The sequence below is a fragment of the Lonchura striata genome, chromosome 5 (assembly GCF_046129695.1).
Source record: "Lonchura striata isolate bLonStr1 chromosome 5, bLonStr1.mat, whole genome shotgun sequence".
Lineage (NCBI taxonomy): Eukaryota > Metazoa > Chordata > Aves > Passeriformes > Estrildidae > Lonchura > Lonchura striata.
Window position 1 is genome coordinate 22,410,504 of NC_134607.1, and position 27,518 is coordinate 22,438,021.

The 27,518-nt window shown below is 42.1% G+C and overlaps 1 protein-coding gene across 1 annotated transcript; it reads left to right on the forward strand.

Annotated features, from left to right (window-relative positions):
* Nucleotides 1–13,071: 13,071 nt before the first annotated feature.
* On the forward strand, nt 13,072–27,505 carry HMGXB4 (HMG-box containing 4). Its single transcript, XM_031503642.2, has 11 exons — nt 13,072–13,196; nt 15,109–15,214; nt 15,815–15,930; nt 17,253–17,328; nt 18,241–19,388; nt 20,561–20,642; nt 21,131–21,195; nt 21,502–21,607; nt 22,154–22,323; nt 23,489–23,611; nt 25,188–27,505. The coding sequence occupies exons 2-11, from the start codon at nt 15,184–15,186 to the stop codon at nt 25,230–25,232; spliced, it is 1,962 nt and encodes a 653-aa protein (XP_031359502.2). The 5' UTR covers nt 13,072–13,196; nt 15,109–15,183; the 3' UTR covers nt 25,233–27,505.
* The last annotated feature ends 13 nt before the right edge of the window (nt 27,506–27,518 follow it).

The following is a 27,518-nucleotide window of genomic DNA, read 5'->3' on the forward strand; positions in this document are numbered from 1 at the left end:
AGTTCTGTAGACCTGACAGTGCAGCTATTCAAATGTCATGTGTGATGTTGTTTATAATCTGCAGAGTGGCTGAGTAGTGTGGTATGTATTGCATTTGAATGCATTACATTGCACTGCTCACTGACTCAGCTTCTTTCTGATGAGTGGTCATTTTAACTTCTTTCTGATGAGTGGTCAGAAAATGATTTGTAAATGTTTACTATCAAAAATGCTGTCATGAGCTATTCTATATGTTATGTAAGCTGGGCTGAAGTGAGCACAAATCATCCCTATGATCAAAGCTTTTAAAGTTTTTTAAAGTTCAAATCTTTAACTAGGAAGCTCTTGCTTTCACATTGATAATAAACTGTTATGCTGAGACCCTCCAGGAGCAGCAATCAGGCTTGAAATCATAGGCAATGTTTCTTTTTGTGTTGGTACATCCTGTACAGTGAGAAGATTCCGGCTTGACACGTGTGGCTTCGCACTTCAATGCTCACTACTTCAGTGTCACTTGTCTCCCTCTGTCTAATTCCCTGTTCCAATAACCAACCTGGTATCCTGCTTCATATGGCACCATGTCTTAGACCTGTCACCTTTTTCTACACATTGCAACATTTTCCTTCCTTCCCACAAGGCTCTTGCACATGCCAGTGTTGTCTGCTTGACTGTATGAGTTTGGAGAGACTGTAACAGGTGCTGACGTACACCAAACTTCAGAAAATTTGTCAGTGCTCTTTTAACCCCATTAGGAGGTTTTCAGTGATGTGCAAGATGGCAGATCCTCAAAGTTATTAATCCTCTGACACCTACTGTGGTATTTAAGCAGCTAAAAACCAATAAGGACCAGAAGCATTATCCTTTTGCACTCTTATAAATCTTTTTGTGTGCTTACTCATGGTGTGGGTTTCCAGACTGTCCTAGACTCTCACCTTTTATAAATCAATTCCCTGCTGGTTTGCAGGACTAAAGACCTGAGTCAATGAATCAACAGCTTGTTTTTCTTAACTTAAAATTTCAGTGAGAATGAGGAGTCTGCACAGACTCCTGCCTGAGTATTTTGTAAAGCTTTGAAACATTAAATCAAAAGCCATTCTAAATTCAGCACTTCCCTTGGCTACTCTTTTCCCTTTGAGTGGAGCAGGGACATATAATACAGCATAGTCCTGCAGCATGAAGTGTTTGTGGCTAGCAGCTGGATAAGCCTCCATTAGCCACAAATTAAGGGGTCCAGAGCCTGGACCCCTTTTTATTTTGACTTTTGAATGTAGTCCAGCTTTGTTTTATCAACAACTATTTGTACAAAGCTCACAACTGAATCAGCACAGGGATCAACAAAGTTCGACCACTGGTTTGATCCTGAGGCACTGACAGGCAAAGCAGGAGGTCCAGCCTGAGAACTTGGCCTTTCACATGGGACTCCCCTGGGTGCTCTGTGTATGCCAGAGTTGCCATGCTGGAGGGAGTCCATGCAAAGGCTGTTTGTGAGGGGACTCTGCCAGTCCTCTCCCAAACTGGTCCTGCACAACAGGACAAACCCCAGAAATTTCCACAGCTGTGGGAGGTGAGGATGTGGTGACAACCCGCAGCTGCTCAGGGGAAAGCATATTGGAGGCCTCTAAATTGTGGGATACATGGAAAGAGCTGGGCTGAGAAACACAGGCTATCATTTGAGTCCTTGCAGTTCTGAAGTGACATCCACATGAAGCAAACACACCTTTTAATCCTGGAAACGCTGGGGTTGCCACCGGGAATGTCACTGAGACAGCGGGATCAGTGTGGTGCCAAATGTGATAGGGGCTTCTTTCTTGCTCATGACAATGTCCTGAGATGTGAGATTCTTCTGGACCAGCACTCTCTGGAGACAGAAAGCTGACACTGTGCAAACTCCTCATGCCTCTCTCCACCCGAAGTCCTTATCAGATGTGCCAGACCTGCTGTTTCTGTGTTACGCTTCTCCTTTTGTGCCTTGGTCCATGCAACTCAGTTCTCAGCTACCTCATCCCCTGTCTTATTCAAACCTGGTAATATCTGCACAGCAGTGACAGTACTTCTAATTTTCCTCCCATATATTTTAATTTTGAGCACAAATTGCCACAAACTATTGCCAGTCCTATCCTTCTTTTCCTTTTCCCTGCAAAACCAGGTTATGCTGCAACAGAAAAGCATTCTACTGCAATTAGAAGAAGCTGAAGATCAACTTCTTGTCATAAAGGGAGTGACTGTGGTTGCAAGGCAGCTCCCAAGACCCCAGTTCAGTAGTTTGTCTCTGATCAGCAAAACATTTAAGCACATGTTTACCTGCAGGCTGATGATTATATCCCTTAGACTTGCCAGAGCCATGCTTTTCTGTCTCTGGTTTATGCACACCTAGAGACTCATGAACTATTTCTAAGGGGGCCTGAAAGGTACTTAAGAAGAGCAAGCTTCTCACCAAGAGACTTGTTTGCTACAGAGAAGGCCCAGACTCCTGCTCAGGGAATGAAGAGACTAAGAACAACTGCGTGAGAACAGAACAGGTCTGACAGGGTCAGGCCATGAGCTTTAACAAAGGACTGAGATGCCACCACCTCTAGGCATGTCTCCATGGGATCTTACAAACCAGTGTCAACTTGCTCTGGAGCCAATCTGACAGGATGCCATCAGCTCCAGACTGAACATGGAGCAGTGGTGGTGAGCACAGGGCTGAGTCGGAGCTGAGACACTGAGATGAGGCACAGGCATTAACAAAAGCCTCCAGTTTGGGGCTTGTGTCAGCTGGTTTGGAGCAAAATTAGGGCATACATGTGCCTGCCTGAAAAATACCTTATGGATACTTCCATAGATTGAAAGCTGTGGAAAGCTTGGTGTGTCTTATCCTCTCCACCATCTGGACAGAAATGACATGAACTGCCTGGCTTTTTCTGGGACAAGGCTGTGTCAGATTTATTTCTCACCAAGCTGATCATGAATAGGCACCTGATTTCAGCCCTGGGGGCATTGTGCCCATTTCTGCTCTTGCTTCATCCCCCCATGCAGCCACAGCAAAATAAAGAAGCCTGCAAGTGGTGAATAACCTGGGCCCATCCAATTTTACAAAGTAAATGTCCCGTGTCTGCCCTTTATCGATCCATCTGCAAATGTGCATATGAAAGTAGAGAATTCGTGCTGAGATTTACTAAAAATATATCTAATTCACCTTGTGTTTCAAGCGGCCATTCAAATTAACTTTCAGAAATCTATTATGTGCATTATCATTTTTATTTTCAGCACAAAGGGGATTTTTTTTTCCCAGCCAGTCAAGTTACTGTCTACTTTTATACAATAAATTGCTATAAATTAAGTTAGCAGCAGTATAAACAGAAGTAATAGATCCCCATCTCTGTAGTGGCAGCTGACAGCATTATGGAAATGTAGAATGTCTATTTCTGAGTTTATTCTAATGCTGATGAGTTTGCACTGATGTTCATCTCTCTCATTTCTCATTTTATCACCTCTAATACAGTGATTTCCCCCCTGCAAGCTTCTCTTTCCTGAGGCTTGATTTAGTCAAGTAAATCCTAAAGGGTAATTTAAAAATGAGCTGTAGAAAAATGCTTAGAGTTGGCATAGTAGGTACCACTTAGGCTTTTGTTTGAATAAAAAAACTTTCCTTCAAAATAATAAAAGTTGCTGCAATTGAATGCATTCAGTCCAATAAAAACACAATCCATTTTCCCCTTGAAATATGCTCATAATAAAACAGAGCAAGTATTTTTGTTTTAAATCCATTTCAAAATTCCAATCCCTGCTGAAGGACAGCATGGAGCAAGTGAAGTAGGAGAGAGAATGAGAAAGTAAAAATTTGTAGCCCAAAATGTGCATTTGGGTGTGCAAACACATAAAATGGTCTCCTTTTATTTTCTGCTTACCTTTCCACAACTCTGGCTGTGTAAAGAAGGCCTCAAAAATGCATGGATTAGCACCAGTTTGGAAGATTCTTTCCACCACCAAATTGTAATATGAACTTGTGGGAATAAGAATTAAGCTCTTAACCTTGCGAGTTTCCAGATGCACCAGCCCCCAATATAAATTTTAAAAAATAAATCAGTACTTTCGTAAATTACAGAGGAGGTGACCTTGGAAGAATCTCTATCCAGAATTATGTTTGATGACCCTCAGTTTAGAAATACCCATCTGCCTTTTCACAGAGCACAGCAACACATTTTAGATTTTGTGAGAATTTGGTGGTCTTAAAATCTGTGACAATAACTAAGAGCCATGTCCTTCCCAGTACATTTGAACACACTTGCCTTGGTCCATTTCCAGACCTAAAACTCCATTGAAAAGAGCTTTTTTATGAGGAATAAAATGTGGGTTGGTTTTTGGTTGGGGGAGGGAAGTGGGGGAGGATCTGTTAAAAAAAGCAAGCCAGAAGAATCACAATGACCTTGGCTTCTTACCCCTGCCCTGGAGTTCAGCTTGTCATTGAAGCAGTAGAGAAGGAGCTACTGAACCCACAAAGACTAGATTGTGACCACCAGAGGAAACCATCTCCCAGTTTTGATATCTGAAGGGATCCTGGAGACTGCTTAAGTTTGGTAAGATTTCTTTGGAAAGCAAGCAAAGCAACACTGACACCACCAGTCAAGCTGTGTACCCATTCCTCACACTGCTATGGAGCCTCAGAGTTTAATGGTTGTAGCTGGGGAACTGACTGGAATTATTAATTTTCCCAGGAAATTCCTGAATTGGGAAACTTGAGGATTGTTTAAGACCAAAATTATTCTGATTTTTAATTCTCCGGTGTATTTCTCTCCTCTTAGCACTTATCTTTTAGCATTTTGTTGAGCAAAGCCAACTGCAGTGGCGCAACAAAAACAAAGAGTGCCATTAACAAATTCCTGTTATCCATTTTCACACCTGAGCCATGGAGTGAACCTCTCTTGGTTCCAGGGATATCCTCTGCTCACAGCCAAAGCTAACTGAGTTACTCTGCACTACCTTGGAAGCATATAACATAACAACACAGCCATGAACATGTGTATATACCAGTGTCTGCAAGATACAAACTGGGGCAATTTCAGAGGAAAACAAGGAATCTAAAGTAAAAATAGGGAATCACCCATTAAAACCCAGCCTGTGTGAAGGCACCAAATGGAGAACACAAATTCTTGCTGAGGAAGAGGCAAGTATTTTCTCAGTAGGTATAGCTGCCCTTGCATACCCTGCAAAGCTGGGAGCTGGCTACAAGGAGCACCCCAGAGCACAAGCTGCGACCTGGAGTTCAGGGCAATAGGAGCCCAGAAATGGCACTGCTGCCATCTAGTGATTTTATAACCGATTGAGCTTGAGGGAAGATGCTGTAAATCTTAGCAGGCAGCACTAGCTTAGCAGTGCAGAATAATACAGACATAAACTGTGAACTTACCTGCGGTAAAGAGAGGAACACGGTGAAAAATACAATGCTGGATGTCTTTAGCACATAATGAACATAAGGTTGTGTAGATCCACGCTCAGCCCAAAATATAGTGCTGAGACATGACTGCTAGCAATGACCAGAGCAGGAACTTTTAAGAAATGATGCATTTGACATTTATGTGATCATTTGTCTCCCACAAGCATTTCTTGACAGGTTCTCAGAATTCAAATTCGCCTTCTGTTCTAGAATATGGCAGGGCTCTGCTTTCCAGAATGGAAGAGTTTAAATAAAAAGTGTATTTTCAACTACAGTAATTACACTTCTATTAACACAGAAATTTCCAGCCTTATTTAAAATTGTGCTCCTGTACTCCGAGAAACCTGAAAGCAGGGGTTTCCACTGTCTCCTTTTGTCATACCACAAAGCTTCATTTCACCAGTTGTTTCCCTTCCACTAAGCTCTCCTTTCTCCTCCTTTCACAAAAAACCCTCAGTGATTAGTGGTCACATCTTCTTCTGCACTCTACCTTACATGGCATACATTTTCCATCCCTTCTCCATCTTTTCACTGATGTTTCAATCTCTCTTTATATGGGAGTTTTTCCATGCATAGTCTCATCCCAGTGGTCTGACTAAAACACACTCTTCTCCTTTGGAGTAGATCTAAATTGAACTGAAATCTCCTGCTGCAGACATAGCACCAATTTGCATAATAGCACTGCAATATCCCACACACCATACTTGGTGCATTTTCCTTCTCTTTAGCCACTAATTTTGTCCAAGCACAGAACTATTCATTTGTTGAATGTGCTGAAAATATGCAAACGCACTTAATAGAAATGGAGAATGTTACTTTTCTCCTTCTTAGATCTTAGACACTGTCCTCATCCTCCCACCTATCAGAGCTTGTAATTTACCAGTGCTGTTTCCAGGACAAATGTGTCTAAAGAGTCCTAAATTTTAGCTCAGTAATAGGATTGCTAAATCCAAATATAGAATGATCCAAATAAATATATATAGAGGTTTTGGCCCAGCCTCACTTATTTTATTAGAACACTGCTGTGGGGGTGTTTTGAGCTGTGCTAATTTGCAAATTTCTTGGTAATAATCATCTTTTCTTCAGATTCCTTCAACTGGAAACTAATGCATTTCAAGGAGGAAAATGTGAAGAAAACACCAACAACTGAAATAGACTCAGTGGGGAAGGTTTTCAGATTTGGTTTTTATTTGGTCATTTATTTCTTTAGAAAAAGCAAGCAGCTCAACTAAATAAAAAAGAAAGCTCCTTGCTTATGAAATCTAGCAGACAATAGAAAGCTCTTGAGTGATGTGGTAAATGCTTCAGGTAAATTACCTGAGATATTTAACTGTGAATTGAATCCAGGACTGTAAAACATCCCATTCTCTCTGTGCTCCAAGTGCTTCACCAATACTCAATAGCCTTCCCTGGCTGGTACTGTTAAGAAAAGAAATGAGTTATGATTGGGATATACACTGATATAATCTCTCTACTTCTCCCTATGTAAGTACACAGTTACATCCTACATAGGAACAAACAACAGGTTTTGTGTTGTTTTTTCTATACATTCCCCCATTCTGAAATCATGACTGAAACCCACCAAACTCTTTCCTAGGTCTCTCCCCAAAATAAATGAGGGGCACACAGGCCCATATGCCTTATTTAGGACCAGCACTTCTTGGGAGAACAATTTATTTCCCTTGTGTACAAGTGATCAGTACACAGCCCAGGCACATGATAAGGATTTGAGAATCCCTAGGAGGCTGGTCAAAACTGCTTCTCAGACTGTCACAGCTTCAGCATCTCCAGACAATATTGAAGATCCTCAGCTTCCATCTGGAGAGCAATTGATGAAAAAAAATAAAAAATTTCAAAATGTTGTTGCACGGTGCAGTGGGCGATGAGCTGAAGGAGCTTCCATGCTGATTCATCTTGAAGTACTTTAACTTCTTCTGAAAGTTTCTGATGTGCATTACAAAGAAATGCTCTCATTTCAAGTTTATCCCATGTTTGTACTTACACTTCAGACCAATACTGTCTTCACACAAAAATTTTAAGCTCAGCTTTATGACTCTTCTGTCTGTTTGGTGCAAAACACAGCTAAAATTCATTTTATAGAGGCCTTTCATTCATCTGTGTTTCCCAGCATGAGCTCAGCCACTGCCTAGACTGCAGAATTGCCCATTAGATAGTTCTCTTGTGCCAGGTTGTGATGCCACAGGTCATTATTTTTAGCTTCTCCTGTAACCCAGAAAGTGAGCTTGATTTAATTTTATTTCAGATTGTGGCATAGTGAGAGGTGAGGCTTCTTTAAGCAAGTTTGCAAACAAACAATAGTGCAATCACAAAAGGCAGTCACTGTATCCCTGAGCAGCTATATTTACCTCCATACCAAGGCTAACTGTTTTTATATATTTGGGGAAAGAGGGGTTGATGTCTCCATGCAGCACAGTTTTTCTTTCCTTTGAGTGACATATTCCATTTGCAAAATGCAAATGAGTGCAGGTACAACAACTCTCTATAAATATTTCTGAGCAAAAACAGCAACAAAAGACAGTAATTATATTAGCTAAAATAAGATGTTGGCACAAGGACAAATGAATGCAAGCTAACCATATATACATTTAACCTGGTAATTAGGAGATGGTTCCCAACCATCAGACAAAAAAGACTCTGTCTCCCAGTGAGCATTGTGGGGGAATGAGACTTGATTACTTTAAAGATAAAGCTTAATCAGTTTACAATAAGGGATTGAATGACAGTGGGCCTCCAATAGCAGGGAGCAGCACTTGATGACCAGATCATGTTGTCTTATCCAGTGACCCTGAAAGCATTGAAAATTACCTGTTATGTAAAACACATAAAATGTCCTGCAACACCCCCAGCTTCTCCTAGCACATACCACTCTGCAATTCATAACTTTTTGTTATTCCTCAGCTCTCATCACATCAGTAGATTTCCTTGCCTTTACTGTGATTCCAGCCTTGGTGAGTCTGGAGCCCTTTCCACATGTTGTCTCTTGCCCCTATTTTTGCAGCAGCTCCATAGACCATGGCACACTACAGTCACAAGCTTGGCATTACCTCAGCTGGCATCTCAAGAATTTTGTAGGCAGCACTGTCCTGTTACCAGCCTCTGCAAAACTCCACTTTTGAGCTGTTCAGGTAACGGTGAAATCTCCTGCTTTTCCCAAAAGTTCTGATCTCCAGCAATGGCATCTGTAGCCAGAAGCAGAGCCAATATGCAGTACTGATCCACAGAAATTGCCATGAGCCATCTACATTATCTGGAGAGAAATATTAGTAATATGGTAATTTCTGCTACCCCATACAGGACAGATGTCAATGCTCTCGATCTGTCAGAAACAGAAAGCTGCAGGAATTAAGCACCCCAGAGTTACAGGCTTGTTTTCCTAAAGATGAAGGATCATGCTACATTGTCTAAAAAGAGAAGAGCAGGTCAGTCTGACCTGTACAGAAGAGGGCTATAATGGAATCAAGGTATGAGAGGAGGAATTTAAATAAATTAACAGATTCAAGGAAAAAAATGAAACTGCAAACCAAGAATACAGATAGAGCTGAATGCCTGCTGTTTTGTGGGTCCAGGGCTGTGAGCAGACACCAGCAAGGTCCCCAGGGCATGGAGGACAACCTCAGTGCTGAAAGCAATGCAGTAGGCCTTGCATGACTCTGTGAAATTCAGATTAAACCAATTCTGCCTCCCTGGTAGGTGATGAGAAGGGAGACAGCAAAATCAGGCAAAAGAGGCAAATTCAATGCTGACAGATTGCCTACATTTGGCCTTTCCTTTTTGTGTATCAGCCCAGTATAGTCCTTTCCCCCTTGCTTAACCACTTCCAGGAACAGGTTCTTCCTCTCCAGACCCCACAAATCCTACTGCAGTTCACTGTACTTCTTCCCTTCCAGATGGACACTGACCTCCCATCTCAACTTAGCTTTCTCAGCATGAATACAGAGGGTGCAGCACGAGGAGTAGAGGAGAAGGTGTGTCCCCACTGTGACAGATGGTGTGGCTCCAGGGAACATTCAGGCTGCTGTATTGACATTACAAATTAATGCACATACCTTTGTGGTCTCATTAATGACTGTACTGAAAGATGAAGAGGCATGAAAATGAATGTATCCTGCAATAAAACAAAGAGAAATGGGAAGTAATTTAAATAAAGACCCAACACCGAAACAATGCACATAACAATTATTTTGAAGTTTTGATTCTCTAAGGAAGCACGTCCTTGTATCCAAAGAGGAGTCACCAGCATTGCTTATAAATAAGACTAAGGAAATTATGTGGCTGAGTCAATTGGCAAGCAAGCAAACAAGGCTCATTACACCTAAAGTCACTGTAACGTGATGGTCACTTCCTCCACTTTCCTGTTTAAGGGCAGCTTGGTAGCTGGTTACAGCTACAACACACAGGTGCTGTAATGTACACAGAGAAGAGTAACAATCACTGTGCAAAACAAGCAGCAAGACTGACACAGTGCCACAAGAGTAGCACTGCCTGTGTGCTGCCTTTCTTTGATAGGTAGAGAGAAAAGGTTTTAAACCAGGTCCCATTCTAGTTAATGCCAAATCATCTCAGAATCTAGGGAAAAAATATGAGAAACTGAAAGGAGTGAAAAGAGATTTATGAGTTGCAAAACTATGACAGGTAAAATTGATAATTGTTCACACAGCTGAGTGCTGAGTTTAATTCAGTACATAACTTGGTTGTAAGCTCATGCTCATGTTATTATTCATTCCTCTTACACTCATTGCACTTGAGACACCACAAAACTAAGTACTAAAACCCAGTGAAACAAAAGAGGGAGAGTAAATCTAGCAGCCTGGACTGTTGTTCAGTCAGGAGAAAACAAGCAGACAAGGATGCATGGTGGAAATAAAGTGGAGAAAGCAAGGCCAGATTGGGTGGCTTCATGGGCAGTAAGTCCTTACTACATAACCTTGCATTAAGCATAGGGAACTATACACACATCCTAAAATGTTCTGCATTGCCAAGAGCATTTTATACAATATGTAACTCTCAAGCAAGAGGACACCTGAGGCAACATACCAAGCACCCTTTTGCCATTTCTTTCCCAGGGATGTAGGCGAAAGAATGCAAGATGCTCTGAGCAAAAGGAACAAGCAATATTCTCTCAACAGTCTGAGACTGACTGAAGTTGCACTTCAGGTCTTAAAAGCTATAGGGACTGTTTGATTTTCTGATTCTCTCACTATGACCTCCTATATTCCAGAGTACAAAGCAACAATTCTGTCAAGTGTTAAGAATTTGAGGGGGTTGTGACTATCTTAAATTTGCTATCAGCAATCTGACATTTTCCCCACCTGACCTGTTTAATCTAGGTGTACACTCTAAAGAGATTCCTGGATTGTCTAAAAAACCAAAAGGCTAAGCTGTCTGAAAGCACCCAATAAATGCCAATGTTTTGTGCTGGCTGGTTCCCTTTATGAGCTCTGAAGAATGGGAATGATTGAAATTAATTTTTCGGAGCATTTCTTCACTGATGAAAAGTGCAGTAGAAGGGACTATATGTTATTGTTGTTATTATTACAATTCCTATTATTATTACTATTATGTTTGTTCTGTGGGAGGAAAGAAACTTGGATGGATCTCAGCAAGAGAAGACTGAACAATTGGTACTTCAGTGGCTTTATGTGCAAGTATCCTGCTAGATGTTCATTTTTGCAAATTCACCTGCAAAGTCATTCTCTCTCATACACACACAGTCCCTGACACAATCAAATACCCATGAACCATCCAGCATTTAAAACATTAAACTGCAGGGGAGCTCAAATGCTTTCTCTTTCTAGGGTGCAGAATATTAAACATCCCATTCCCACGCATTTACTAGCTGTCATTACCAAATGCTTTCTATCATCAAATACCAAGATAATTTAAGCTTTCAATTTTCAAAGCAATGTGAATCCCTGTTTCTTTGGGCTGCATGTAACCTCTCCCAAACATGCTCACAGCTTCTTCTGACTTGCTCCCATTCTGCCTCCACCTGACCCATAGGCCAGGAGTTCCCAGGAGTTGACTGATGTTTCTGTTATGTCCACAGATGTTTTTGTAGAGCCTGTAATATGAGCAAGAAAGCAGCAAACTATAAAAACACGGGAACTGTGATTTTGTTTGCTGTGCACTGTCAAATGGGGTATGACAGTGGGACCCCTAGAAACCTCACCAATAAGCAAAAGTAAAGGAGTAGGTCACATCAGGTTCAACTCTGGCAAAATCCTGGTCATAAATTTGATTCCTCCCTCGGTTACAGTCTGGAGGGCAAGGAGTGATTTTGGTTTCCCAGTAGCACGTGTGTACGTGCATGAGAACGTCAGCACAGGCTTTGTGCTCAGCCTGGGGGCTGGTCCTGTTGTGTTACAGCTGCTGCACTTGCAGACACTGATCTGTGTGTACAGGCTGTATCCCTCACTTTGGATCAAAGTACACTTTCACACAGCATAACAGGCATAGGGCTCTATTCTCTTCCAATTCCTCTAGGCCCTACTGGGCTGCAAATAATTACCGTCATTATTCTGTACTCGTTAGGACACAAAAGCATCAGCGGGACCAGAAGGCGGATCTGTAGGGGCTGGGAATGGCCTGTCTGCGATGGGTCGGGTCTAACCCCGGGCACGGCTGAGAACGGCAGCCTGCAGACAGCGTGTGACTGAGCAGCCTCTGCCAAAGAGTCACGGGGCGATCTGCCGGCACCTAGATAAAACAGCAGCTCTCGCATCAGTGGAGATTATGAGATTTAAGGTGAGGGTGAAATTAGGTTTGTTGAACTTCTCAACAGGTCAGAGTGAAGAAGGGCTAACCTAGTGGGAAAAGGGGCTCTTTTCTGACCTGGCTGCTTCCTGGGCTTTTTTTAAATCTCTGTCTTGAAGCCTTTGCAATACTGAATGAGCCTTTTAGAAGATGCTGGGGGCAATTTGCCTTTCTCTTGGCTGCCACCTTTGGACAATCGATAAGAATGGGTGCGAGGTTGCGTGATGCCTTCCCGGGCAGTATTCCCGAGCGGGCTGTTCAGTCGTGCTCATCGCTGCCCCAGCTGGCACCGAATCCACCTGTGCAGTGCATCCGCGCAGTTCCTCGGGGAATCAGACAGTCTTGAGGGAGATGTGCCCACTCATGTGCGTGTGTGACTAATCTCACGGAAGTACTGGCTTTTTAACTGTCTAACAACAGGATTTCACCCTTTCCCACTGACCCACCGCGGCAGCAACAAGCGGCCGACAACCAGCCCGGGCTGCGAGCCCAGCCGGCCCGGTCTCCTGCGGACACGGGCAGGACAGGCGAAGTGCGCCGGGGCCGCGCAGCACCCGCACACACCAGGAGGAGGCTGTGCCAAGCTAGGGCGAACGTGGGCACGCCTGCAGTGGCGGAGGTAGGGCCGGAGCCGGGCCGGGCACAGACACCCGGTGTGTGTCCCGTGTGTGTCCCCGAGTGTCGCACGGCCCCGCGGGGACGCGCCGCTCCCGGGGCGCCGCGCCGGACATCGATGCGCTCGGCAAGCCGACGCCCCGCCCCGCGGGCGCCGCGTTGGAGGCGCTCGGCGCTCGGCTGGTCGGCGCTGGCGCGGTCCCTTGTCTGCCTGCCCAAGATGGCGGCCGCGGGCGGCGGCGCGGCGGGAAGCGGCGGGGCTGAGTGAGGCGGCCGCGGCCCGTCCCCACCCTGCGGCCGCGGCTCGGCGCCGGCGGGCCTTGTCGCCTCTGGGCGGCCCCGCAGTCGGGGCACGCTCGGGCCTGCTGCAGGGGCGGAGCCGAGGGCTGGCGTGAGGCTGGAGCCCGCTCGGGTGAGGGGACGCGCGGGCGGGCGGGAGCGGAGCGAACGAGCCCGCTTTGAACGGAGGCGGCGGTGGGCCCTGGGCTCCGGGGGGTGTCGGGGCGCATGCGCGGTCCGGGCCCGCGGAGGGGCCGGTGCCGGGTCGGCGCCCCGGGCCGCTCCCGGCGCTGCCGCTGCCCGCACGGCCCGGCCGGGAGCGGAGCCGGGAGCGGGGTCCGTGCGGAGCCCCGGGGCTGCAGGAGAGCCCGGCTGGGCCTTGAACCCGCTGGCATGTGCGCTGAGCAACGGGAGACGTGCAGGGAGAGCTTCCCCGCTGAGCCTGTGCCAGCGCTGCCGAAACCCGGGAATTTGAAACAGGGGAGCTAACTGAGGTTTACGAGATGAGAGTAGTTAAGGGTATGTTTTGTATTTGCCGAATTGGAGGTCTGGGCTGTGAGCACCTTTGGGCAGGATCTACCAGCCTTTGTCCTTGCCAGGCAGATAAAATTTTAAAAGAGACTAAAAGGTAGGCATGTAGGTACAAAAAAATCCTAGGCTCTTCAGGTCATCCATTCATGAATTACTGTCTTCAGCTTTGTTTTGCTGATCAGTATCTGTATTAGTCCCTTTCTGTCTTGAGCAAGGTGTTGTGTGTCCTTTCACTGAAGTCTGTATGACAAACAGCACAAAATATTGACAACGCCTGGTTTAAGACCACTAGCCCACAAGTGGCAACATGCTCTTTTTTTATTGCTGACTGCAGTGCTCTTGTGTATAGATGGAATCCTTGTATTTGTTATAATAGTCAGAACACTGTCTCGACATTGTGCAGTGGGTGTTTTTCCAAAACCTGAAGAAATAGCATGTATCCCTATGAGTTCAAACAGAAACATCTCCTGTGTGCCCACAAGCCTGATTAGTTGTGACTTTGTTGTATCAGTTAAGTAACCACTGTAGGATGAATGAGTTGAACATTGTCAGTCTCAGCCAGTTTATAAAATTGAGTTACATGGGGGATGTACAAGTTCAGGTTCCCTGCTCCCAGAGTAGTCTCATGTGGCTTCAGTGTGGAGGGATTACCATGACAGCTGGTACGAGCAGGCTGCATGGTGTTTGTGGCTGGGTATTTACACATGTGCACGTACACACAAACACACAAAGGCAGCTGGCAGCGATTGGATTGATCCCGTAGGAGCAGAACGTCGATCTTACTGAGCTGGACACTGGCTGAGGAACAAAAGCTGTTTGCTCTGAGAGAACCAGAGTGTGGCTATTCCACAGCAGCACTGTCCTGCTGTGTGCCCCTAGCTGGCACAGTGGCTCACTTGGAGGAAGCTTGAAACCTGGGGAGCAGAGGTTGGGTTACTCTCTTCCATCCCTGCTCCCAGGCTGGCATTCAGAATGGCTGCAGTGGTAGCATTGGGAAACACATCAGAAGGATACACATCTCTAATACAAAATCTGTGATCCTCTAGTTAAAAAAAAACAATAATAATTCTTTTGTAATTTAATTCCTTCTACCTGGTCCCTTCTTTTTCCTTCACTTCATCTGAGACTCAAGGGTTTGAAATCTCTTTAAACATCCCACACTTTGCTACAGTGGCTAATGACAAAAAATGGCTTTGACACAGTTAGGGTGCAGTTTTGTGTGTCATGAAGATCAAACTCAGTTGTCTTCTCACCCTCTTTCTATTTCTGTAAATAAATTAGTTCAGTGATTCAGATATTTTACAAGAAAATATAAAGATGGTATTTTCTATATTTAAAATAATACAATATCCGTTTTGATTAAAAAACCCAAATCTATCAAGCCTGAAGACTGACCACTCATTTCCTTTCGCACTGTCTTCCAAAGAGTCCTTATTTGGTTCAGAGAAAGCTTCCCCATTTACATATCATCATTCTTCTTTCTGGGAGGGTTATTTTCATTCTCTGTTTCTCAGACCTTTTCCTATAGATGGGAACGGGGGAAGGAGCCCAGACGTGGCAGCTCATTCACAGGCTCCTGCAGGACCACCATGGCTTATGATGGCGCCAAGAAGAAAGAAGGTATGACTGCTTTATAATCTCAGAGGGATTTGCAAAAAGAATAAACAAATAAATTTTTTTAAAGGATGTCCTTTGCAGCCTTTGCCAGGCCATGCAGAGTGGGAAAGAAGTTAGGGTGCTGTGGAGCCCTTAAATTTAACCTGGCCAAGTTACTGGAGGACCCCAAGCCCTTGATTTCCAAGTGTAAAGTTCTGGGATTAGAATTTGAGAGAAATGGGTGGTGTTTCCTACTGCAGACACCCTGATTGGGAACTCTGCCACTGCAGCCTTTCTTCTCCCTACCAAGTCAGTGGGACAGGGGATGAAGGATAAGATACATTTAGTCATGGTAACATTTCTAGGTCCATTTTTCTTTAGGAAGGAACATACAGGCATTAGAGATTAAATCTAGAATGATTTTGTTACAGCACTGAGCCGCATCCCTCTGGTCAGACAGTACAGACTGTTTGTTACCTTTCAGGCCTCTGTGCTTGTTGGGTTTTGTGCATCACTCTATGCCAATATCCTCTGTTAGTTTATTTTATGAGTGGTCCACTTGTCTGTCATTCCTTAATGTGGTATTTCATTTCTTCCTTTTTTCCCATTTCACATAAATCACAGAGTCCCTAGAGAGTCACCGGAGTGTTGATGACGGGCTGGCACCTGCCAGGATACAGCGAGAGAAAAAGCGCTCGTACAAGGATCTTCTGCAAGAGGAAGACGAGATAGTGACTCAGGTAGAAACCCTCAGAGGAAAGGTTCAAGGTGTAAGGATATGCATAAAGGTAGTGATGGGATGGAATGGGTTTCTTCTCCTTTTTATGAATTTTTATTTAGAAATGCATGTAAAAGGCAGCAAGATCAGCTAATCATGTCCTGTATTGTTCAGTAACTCTCCTGGGGAAAAGGAGGGGATCAAGACCCGATTCTGATTTTTCTGGCCTCAGAAAATGAGGTAGTAGGAGTGATGTCCTGGTGTTGATGTAGAGCCTGGCAAGTAAGAAAATGCTATTAATAAGTTCTTACAAAATTTTAAAATATAGCATTTACAGTTGTATAAATAGCCAGCAAAGGATGGATAGAATATTAACTGATGCACTGTTGTCTTCCTGATTCTACAGACAGTCTGAAACTATAGCTCTTGAGGAGAATGAACTTGCCCTTTTTATCTCTTAGGGGCCTTAATTCTTGAAATCACATAGTGGCAACTTTAGTTTCTTCAAAGTTTTCGTCTTTGAGCTACATTTTCTGCTGTTAGCTCACAGGGAGCTATCTAGTGATTTGGGGTTTTTTGTCATCTCAAAAGCAAGTTCTTGTTTAAAATCATCTACCATGTGGTTGGAATTCCTTAGAGGAGCTTCAGTTTCAGATTCATAAATTGATCAAGACACAGATAATAATTAGGTGATAGATTATTAAGGACATTTTTTTGTTCTATCATTCTAGTTTTCACCTCTTTGTACCTCCTGTTACTTCTTTTTCAGCATAGCAAGCATGAACTGCTCCCCTTTGTTTTCAGGGCTTGACAGTCTATGCATCTGAAGTTATTTCTTATCTTTATTTAAAGGGTAGATGTCTGTCTTTTTATCAACTTATCAGCTGATCTCCAAGTGATAGTTTGCATTGCCCTTATCTCAACACTTTGCAAATGTACTTTTTCTTTTCTGTTGCTCCTCTCACTTGGGGGTCTCCCTGCAGAGATCTGTCTTTCAGTTTCCTTGGAGCTCTGTTGTGCTGATGTGCCTACAGAAAGCTCATGTCAGTTAGGTGACCATTGTGCTGAAACCAATTCAGACTAATTATATGTTTTGTACTCTCCCACTTATCTGTAACATGTGTTTCATCTTACTTTATACCTACACTGTGTGCTCTGGGGACAGAGTAAGTTCTCTTTTAGCACCTAGAAAGATGAACCTGTTTCATATCTATGGATCCTTGGTGTTAGAGTAGTACAAGTAACCCTTGATACCTCCTATAATTTTTTATCTGTTATTAGTCTATGTGACTCTCATATTATTTCCCTCCTTTTTGAAAGCAACTTTTTTTCTTCTTATTCCAGGACAGTGAGTTTTTTCCGGGGACAGAAGCTCACAAAAAGAAGAGAAAGCATTCCTCTGATGAGTTCTGCTACCGAGGTAAGGTAGTAATCAAGAAGGAGAAGGGGCTAACAGATCATGACTTTAATGAAAGCATGCTCTTAAACCAGTGTCATCAAGCTTTGTGGTTAGCATTTTATAGGAGGAGAGTACATCAACCTGCCTTAGAACAGCTAATCAGAAACCTGATACTGATCAGCACCAGACAGCAGAAGGTTAGGGAATTATATTTTCAGTCTATCTTAACAAATTGTCATTGTAGGGGTTAGAGATCTTCCGTCCCCTTTTCATTGACAAGTTGTAGTTTTCGAACTCATGCCTTCACATTTGACATTTGCTTTTCCTGCTTACCAATTGCATTAAAAACTAATTATACGTACAGGTAAAGAACTTGCTCTGAATTTTTAAAAACAGAATATCCAAGATTGAAAAATAACTGCTTTCTGTTCATCTATTCTCACAATTAATGAGTTGGTCAGAAAATGACAATTTGGATCATAGATGCTTAGCACATTTAGGATTTATTATTGATCCAATAGAAGGAGAAAGCCAAGCTGAAGTTTCATCTTTCATCACCATCTGTCTACAGAATGAAAAAGCTCATATTTTCAACTCATTCATTTCACCTTGGCTAATAATGTCATAAAAGCCCTGCTTGAGGTGTAATTTCAGTTAGATGTATTTTCATCAAAACATTTCATTTCACGAATGGAGTTTCACAAAATTTCAAGAACTTTTCTACTGTCTCTCCCTTCCTTAAATTATTTGATCAGCTCAGGTGTCACAGCCTCTGAATTATTTCAGTAAAGCTGTGCTGAGGTGCATGTGTTTCTTTTTAAGCCAGGATGGAAATCTGTCACCTGTAATTGGAAGGCTCACAGGATTCTCACTTCCCTTCTTCAATGTCTTTAATGAATCATCTCAATGTACGTTTCTTTTGATCTTTTTCAGGTGTCTCGCCTTTGGATCTACCATCAAAGAAAAAGAAAAAAGCAGCTTCTAGCCCATCCTCAGCTGATACAACCATGGATTTACTTAAGGCTATCAACTCACCTTTGGCCACAAGCTCAAAGTCTTCAAAGAAGACCTCTGAAAAATCATCTCATTCTTCCTCTGGCCATTCTGAAAGCAGAAAGGAGCATCCCAAGAAGAAGCTGAGTGGGAGCAGTGGGGAGCACTCAGTGGATGACAGCAGCTCCCACAAATCTAAAAAAATGAAACCTCTTTATGTGAACACAGAGACACTTACTCTTCGTGAACCTGACGGCTTGAAGATGAAGCTCATCCTTTCACCAAAAGAGAAAAGTAGTGCAGCAGATGATGATTCTTTATCCTACTCTTCAGCATCAGCAGCTGTAAAGAAATCTTCAAAGAAATCAGCTCGAGATGAGCAAGGCTCATTCCTGCTGGGGCACGATCTGCAGAGCTTCCTGAAGTCATCCCGGAAAAAGCACAAACCACCTCTAGACTCACATCCACCTTCTGAGAGTTTTGGTGCTGACACCTCCCTTCATTCAGAGGGCCATGGGAGCGAGTACGAGGTTTCAGGTATGGAGGCACCACCAGAATCTGGTTCTTCTTCTGGTGGAGAGTTGGAGGCTGGAGAGCTGGTGATAGATGACTCCTACCGGGAAATTAAGAAGAAGAAGAAATCCAAAAAAAGTAAGAAAAAAAAGGACAAGGAGAAACACAGAGAGAAGAAGCATTCCAAGTCTAAAAAGAGTTCTGGGCACTCGCCTGTGGCGGTAGCAGAAGTAAGAGTGTCACCACCACCTGCCAGTACCCCCTACGTTGTCCCTCCACCTCCTCCTGCTGTTTTTCACTCAGATGGTCAAGGTGAGAAGAGGAGGAAAAAGGAAGACAAGGAGAAGGACAAGGCTGAGAAATGGGAAAAGGAAAAGGAAAGAGAGAAGGAGAAGGAAAGAGAAAAAGAAAAGGAAAGAGAGAAGGAAAAGGAAAGAGAAAAAGAAAAGGAAAGAGAGAAGGAGAGGGAAAGAGAAAGAGAAAAGGAAAAGGAAAGAGAAAAAGAAAAGGAAAGAGAAAGAGAAAAGGAAAAGGAAAGAGAAAGAGAAAAAGAAAAGGAAAGAGAACGAGACAAAGTAAGGAAAATTTGAAGGAAAAGTAGAAATTGGGTGGAGGGTAATGGTGAATTAGGTACTCCATTACAAAGGCATGTTAAATTGAAACAAAGAATAACTGATACCAATTATCAGTGGTTTAACTGAAGCATGTTTGGAAAATATGTCAGTCGCTGTGATTTCTGTTTGTAGCAGAAGGAATATATATGTTCTTCTGGCTTTGTGGCACAGATGGTTTTTAGCCATTAAAGGTTCTCTGGGAAAGTTATACTTAATTTTGCTTGATGTGGGTCATGTACCAAGCACATCTGCATCTTTTTCTAATGTGACTGGTGCTAGCTATTCCTAGTCAGACTTTTGGACTAGTGATCAAAATTCCTGTAAAAAGGAATCAAGCTGTTAACCTGAAAATTGAAGCTATTTACCCATTTGCTCCTGTATTCAAATGAAATTCTAATTGTAATAGACTACCTTGTTCCCAGTTTTGGCCTGTACTTATACATTCAGTTTTCCATGGTTACTGCATAAATATATGAGTAGCAGAAGTGGTAGCTAGCATATGAACAAGTTTACAAATGAGATAACTGTAGCTGTCTTAAGTAATTGGGGGAAAGCAGCTTGTGCATGTTCAGATAGAGAAATAATGCTTTGTATGAGGAATTGGACAGACAGAGCCCAAACCTCTTCAGCCATTATCCTAATCTGTTTGGGAATTTTTCCCTCATCATAGCTCAGCAGTTGCAATATCTTGCTGTCAATGTACAGCACAGTCTCTTTTCCTGCCAAATGGAAATGCTTTGTAAGGATGCAAGGAATGGAACAAAACATTATGATGAGGACTTAATTGTTTTGACAGATCTGTAATAGGTACTGTGAATAGTATAAGATATTGGATTTTATTATAGGTTTTAAAACTGAAATACATTAACAAAGTTGTATGTTGATCCTGAATTTAGAATAGCTTGTTGAATTTTGCATGATAAGCCTTGTACTAAGACTGTTTCTGGCTGATTCCTGTGCTTTCATAAAGACTAAATTCAGTCAGAATATGTAAAGAATTGCTTTTTTAAGGTTCCTGATCTAAGTACCATGTCTTTCTTTTAAGTCTTTAATAAATGCCAAATTCTTATTAAATTGGAGGAGAAGATCTCATCATAATTAAAAATCTTCGTTTCCTTTCTTCTTCTGACTAGCCAAAGAAGAAAAACATGTCTGCTTATCAAGTGTTCTGTAAGGAATATCGCACAACTATTGTGTCTGAGCATCCTGGAATAGGTAAAGGAATAAACCAGCCTTCTCTTCTCATGATTTTACACCAGTCAGATTAATTAGCAGAACATATTGTCTCTCTTTCAGGCCAACTTCTTAATTTTGACATAATGCAAAGAATCTGCCAATGTTATTTAGAATAAAAGATGGCAAAGGGGGACGGGAGTGGATTTCATGGTCATATTATAATTTTATTTTAACCAAGTTGTGAATGTGGGTAAAGAACTTGCTAGCTTTCTCTTTAGTTAAAGAGTTACCTCAATTGTCACTTTCCTGTAAATACACTGTGATTTCATCTTCCTGCTATAAGCTTTTATCTTAATTTTAAAGAGTAACAGGAATGCACATTTTCAGAACAGTGTGGAGAGTTCCAGTTGTAGAATGACTTGCTTCCTAAATGTGTATGGATGGGCCGGTAAATTTCCTATGTTCTCTCCAGGATCTTATGGTCAAATTTGTTTTAAGCATTTTTCTTCTTTCTTTCTTTCTGCCAGATTTTGGAGAGCTAAGTAAAAAACTGGCAGAAGTGTGGAAGCAACTACCTGAGAAGGATAAACTGGTGAGTGTTTGTGTGAGATGTTTTTGTAAAATGATTTCTGTGAACTAGGTGTTTACATCAGAATCTGGTGGCAGCATTGCCACAATGCCTTGAAATATGTTACCTATATCCTTAAAGCATGTAAAGGTGGAAAGTATGGAAATCTTGCCCTTGCAAACATAAAACCATTCACTTTTTTTCTCAGGGGATTTCTTCCTCCTAGCTACCTCCTACCTATGTAACATCATTCTGCCTCCAGGTGCTGGCATCAGGTAACAGAATTACCTAATGTTATGAATCTTTATTTTCTTACCATGGTAACTGCAGATCTGGAAACAGAAAGCTCAGTATCTCCAACACAAGCAGAATAAAGCAGAGGCCACCACTGTGAAGAGAAAGGCATCATCTTCAGATGGTGCACCAAAAATGAAAGGTAATTGTTGCACTTTATTTGTCTCATCTCTTTTCTTGGACGGGGAAGGTAGTGTTGCCTGTGGAATAAAAAGCAAAGGTCCTTACCTGGTTCACTTCCCTACCTGCTTTCTCACAAAGCATGACATTTAAATCAGTCAAATCAACTAGTCAAATCAACTTTTCTGTGAGAGTGAGAATGATGTCAGTATTTTTCATAAAGATTTCCTTATCTGATTCATAGAATGGTTTTGGTTTTGGCAGTTTAGGGATTGAAATGTAAAAGAAGAGACAGAAAGGAGCTTCTATTGGCATTAGCTTGCTGCTAGAGGGAAGATGGGTTGTGCTTGGTTTAGCATCTCTGATACCAAATCTCCCCAACTGCATTCAGCTGAGGTAGACGTTCTGTACATGTAAAAAAAAGTTTCAACTCGAAAGACTGTAAGACTGAGGCAGCAGAACTATTTAAGCATCATGCCTATGAGATTTGAACTTTAGTAACTAAATGGGCTTGTGAGTAAAAGAGTGAAAGCAAGGAATATGGAGTTTTAATTTGTGTGTTTTTCAGCTTCTCCAACAGGAGTGGTTTCTCCTCACAAAAAATCCCCCACCAGCACCGTGGTGGTGCCTTCCTCACCAGCCAAAGCCCCTGAGACAGATCCCATTGATGTAGCTGCACATTTACAGTTACTGGGTGAATCTCTGAGCCTCATTGGACACAGACTGCAGGAAACAGAGGTGAGCTTGTAACCAGCAATGTCACAGTGATGTCCTGTCATCTACACAAGGCATTCAAGGGGATGATTATTTTACTTCCTTAAAAGTTTAACCAGTGGTTTTCTGTTAGGGAGAGAAACTAGAGGTCGCATGCCCTGTTTCTTTGCATCTGTTTATTTTCAGTGAAATAAAAGTCCTCAGTAAACAGTAGGCACCAAAGAAAGGTGCTTTGCAGTTCTAGGTCCTTGAAACCAATTTGTAGTTCAGCAAACTTCAGTCTTTTCTTGATGTATGTTCACCTTGGTTTTGGTGAACCTTCCTTGCTATTTTGTCAGTCTCTGGTCAGTTTCTGTTACTGTTCTACTTTTTAGAAAACTATCAGCCTTTCCCACGACATTTTTTGCATGTCCTCTACTTTTCTGGCAGTATCATATTGCCAGTGGTTTGGATAAAGGCTACAATTGTTTCAACTTGCCTGGTAACATAATGTCACATTTTAATGGTTTCCTACTGTTAAATGACAATGACTCTGTGAATGCACATTCATACCTGTACGCTCTGAGAACTCAGCCCAGCCTCTTAGGAGAAAACATATTTGTCTCAAATAATATCTCTGAGTTTTATGAGTAGCATGACAATCGCACCCCACTATGCTTGCTTATTTTATCAACAGTGAAATAAATGTTCTTGCATTTTGGTTTTGGTATGACTGATTTGACATCCTAAGAGGAATAACCAAGGCCCAGAAAAACACACAGAAAAACTCGCTTTACAGAAAGTATATAAATGACTAAAACATCTGTTAGAGGCTTAGCATTTCTTTAACTTCAAAAATAAAAGTTATTGTCATTAGGACTCACATAGTTAACAAAATAGATGGTACAAAATGGCACAGAAAATATATTACAAAAATTTGTAGAATCAGTGTTTTATGCAACTGACAACTTCCTGGTGTTTTCTGTTGATTCCTGCTTTTATCTTGCACCAGTTCATTGCCTCTTGAACTCTAAATTTTTTGAGCCAGCAGTCTTTTGAAGCACAAGGCACAGTTCTGTTACTGTGTAAATAGTGGAAGTGGACTGGAGGGCTGAAGATACAGTATCTGCTTGAGAGTGGATACAGTTGAGAAAGAAGCTCAATTTCCACTACTCATCCCTTTCCAATTTTTTTCCTCCGTCACTGCCAGGGAATGGTGGCTGTTTCTGGAAGTTTGTCAGTACTCCTAGATTCAATCATCTGTGCTTTGGGCCCGTTGGCATGTCTGACCACACAATTGCCTGAGTTGAATGGCTGCCCAAAGCATGTTTTGGTGAGTTCTTTGTGGTTACTTTCTTTCTAGCACTGTGAATTTCAGTAAAGTCCAAATAGAGCTTTTTTTGATTAATCAGTGTAATATAATTATAATTCCAATGCAATAAGAGAATTTGTCTTGGTCATGGGCTTTTACGGAGGAATGTTTATTGAAATTCTTACAGATATTACCGTTGTACAATATTGTGCAACCTTTCTTTCTCCCACTGGCAACTGACCTAATATTTGTAGCATTCATTGCAGTGCGGGTAGGTCCTGTTTTAGTCATGATGGAGTCAATCAATGTGACTCAAATAAAAGTAAACCAGTATTTTCAAAAGTTCTAATTTTCCATAAAATAAAGCCCACCTTCTAGCTGCTCTTTATCACACAAGCTGTTTTTCCTTCATTAGCTTAAAAAACAGCTTGTGATCTCAGGATTCCTAATGTGATGGTGTAGGACCTTTTACAAGTGGCTGAAACCTTCTCTGAGCAAAGAAAAATAATCTCTGTCTTAAGGAGCTGCATAACTACAGTTTCTTTTCTTCTTTAAGCTACTCTTCATATTGAGCCCTGATTTAGCAACAGCTCATGACATCTGTGTAGCCTGATGTGAACATAGATTAAGATGGCAGCAGCCATCATGAGTCACACTTCCTACAGGAGACGTGAATAAAGCAGCAAAGGAGAGGAGCAAAAATTAAAAAATACAGTCTGCAAAAGTTAAGAGACTAAAAACATATCCAGCAGAGGGGGCAACAAAAATGAGATATGAATTGACATATCATAATAGGGCAGCCCAAACGTTTATTCATTACAAGAATGGACTATCAACAACAGGAACAAAGTTGACAGTTTAGTCTGTGAACACCCACAAACTGGCTCTGTGCACAAAAGCTGAGTCAGTGGGGTGTTCCGATCTTAAGCCATGGAAAAACTGATGCTTTTTTTCCTTCCTGCTTGCCAAGTTTATTCAGAGCAGTTACCACATGACCAGTGGTGTGTTTATTAGAAACTCGATCAAGTTATTGTTATAAGGAGAAACAGAGCTTTAGGTGAATTATGGCAGTTACGCTTCACTTCTGGAAACCCTGTTCAAGAGCTGATAATCTGATTTTCACAGTCAGATACATAATGACAGTGGTGTTCTGAGACACGATAAACCCCAGCAGTTGTGCTGCAATTTATATTTGAGACAGTAGGTGGCATTGTAAATTCTAAAATCACAACTGGTGCAGCTCCACCTCCTCCATCTCTCAGTTAAAGGTGCTCCTCCTAAGGCCTCCTCAGCTATCTAGCCACGGGCTTGATCTTACTGAAACACTGCATCTGAAAAACATACAGCTGGGTCTTTTTTTCTGATGGGCATGAGAAGGATTCTCAGAATTCTGTTACATTTTCCAAGAAAAACTGAAGGGCACTTCTTTTTGCCATCTGACACCCTATTAAAGGTGATCAGTAGGCAGCTTTGGTTATCTCATCCTATGATAACTTGTAACTCAACTTGTAACTGCTTAGTACCCTCACCTATGCCATTTTTTAAGGATTTCGAGTTATTACCTGATGCTAAAAAAACACCAAATTTCTTTTCCTAGTCAAACACACTAGACAACATTGCCTACATCATGCCTGGACTTTGATGGGAAAGGATCCTGGGATGTACTCAACCTCTGCGTAACTGACTTGTGTATGTGCACTATGCCAGCGCTCCCGAAGGGCTCCATGTGGAGGCTTTTAAAGTTTATATATGTACAGTATATACATAGGATTGTAACTATTTGACTTCTGTTTTATAAAAAGTTGTGAAGTTAAGCTGAAAAAACCCTTTTGTGTTGGTGGGTGAAATGTCCTCCAATCTGAAAGTATTTTGTATGAAGAATTCAGCAAGCTTTTGAGATATTTGCCTTAAATTCAGATTTAGTGGGGGAAACAATCAGAGAATGGACTTCCCGATATAAACAAGAAGGAAAGTCACCATGAGAGGGGTCACTGAAACAGGTGGCCCAGAGAGGTTCTTGACTTGCCTTCCTTGAAAATATTCAAAAACTGAACGAGCAGCCTGCTCTTGTTGGACTTGCTTTAAGAAGGGAGATGGACCAGATGATCTCCTGATATCCCTGCTAAAACAAAAGTATTCTGATACTCTGTGGGCAGGGAGAGATGATACATTTTGGACCAGGGAATAGAACTGAATTCTTCACCAGCCCTATTTGTAACTCTTTCTGTTTAAAACACACTTATAGAGGGGAAAGCTGGATAGCTTTTTGCCTCTTGGTCGCTTTCTCCAACCCCTACTCCTCAGACAGTAATAACTGAAAGTTGACATTATCAGCTGGCTGGTCTGGTATCTGGTATTTGAAGTGAAGTAGATGACAAGAAGTTTATTTTTTTCTTATGGACTCATACTCAAATCATCATTAGCACAATGTATCAACCCATTGCATTGGCTTGAGAAAATGAACCTCCTGCTGATTTTTCCATGGCGTGATTAGCGTACTTTGATGGAAAGGAGTAGAGAAGCAGATGGGAAAAACTTGGATTGCTTCTGCCCATCTTGCACCTGTTTTGTGAAATGGCTCATCCCCCATCTCTCTCACCAGCACTATTGCAGGAACTGTGGTGCTGCTTCAAGGCAGTGACCAGTGGCCAGTTTGAAGCAGTAACGGCCAAGTAAGGCACATGTGGGTTGATTGGACTGGTTTCTCTTCTTTCCAGCCACATACCTGGAGTTTGGTTTTCTGCTCCTCTGGAAGAGGAGCAGCAGGAGAACACTTGATTCCTGTTTAGGCTTTTGTCTGTGTGTATGTATGTGTATGTGGTGTTCATATCACATGTATTTAACTTTTACCAATATCTGTAACAGATTTTAATTTATCCTGTATATTTCTCTGTGTGTGTGTGTATATATTTATATATATATACATAATTTAAAAGCAAAAATTCCTCCCTCAGCCAACAGTGCGTGAAAAATGTGAATCAAGTTTTTTCTCAGCACACTTCCTGCAGGAATCAACTCTATGTATAGTAGTAAGCATGGGCATTGTGTAAAGAAGCACCAGGAAGATTCTAAGAGTTTGTAGAAACATGCTATCTTGTGAAGGTGGGCAGAACAACTGAAATATTATTTGACTCAGGCCTTATCACCTCTGTAACAGGAAAGTTTTGAAATAAAAGAAGAGGCATTTTTTACTTCCAAGTAAATCTAGCTTCTGTTTCTTAGGACAGTTGAAAGTGAGCTGTCCCTCACTGTGGCTGAGCCCCAAATCAGAAGTAAATTAAATCCTGGGGTGTGGAGGGTTCTTCTCTCTATGCCTCTTTGCCACGTATTGCCCAGATGTGCCTGTATAAGGTAGTCTGTCTCTTACAGATCTTTTCTCAGTGCAGTGAGGGGTTTTCTCAGCAGAGGAGGCACGGAAGGTTCTCAGACCACCAGGCCAGAACCCATTTTAACAGCTTAGGACAAATCCCAATGGGCCTGGAAGCAGGAAGGGCCCAGGAGGGAGGCAGTCCAATCCTGCTTCAGATCCTGGCCTAAACTAAAGCATCTGCTGTTGTGAGCAGCACAAAATAACCAGCTCTTTCCAGCCCTTCAGAGTTGAGAGCATTTTGGTGAAGAGGTAGATCTGCTTTTGAAGAAACAGAAGAGGATCAACTTCAGCTTTGTCCTCTGTACAACTGAAAACTCTTGAAGAGTGAAAAACACACAGGACCTGGTGAATTGTATTTTTATTAAAATTTGTACACTTTGTATAATCTGTATCTTGTGGTATTTGGTACTGTAGGGAAACTTTGTCAAGACTTAGCAGTTTTTATATTTTTGTTATTTCTTTGCTGTTTGGTCCAGATTACATTACAATTATACACAGACTTTTTTGTACTGTACTTACAATATAATTTTTTTTAAACTTCTGGAGTACTGTTGTTTA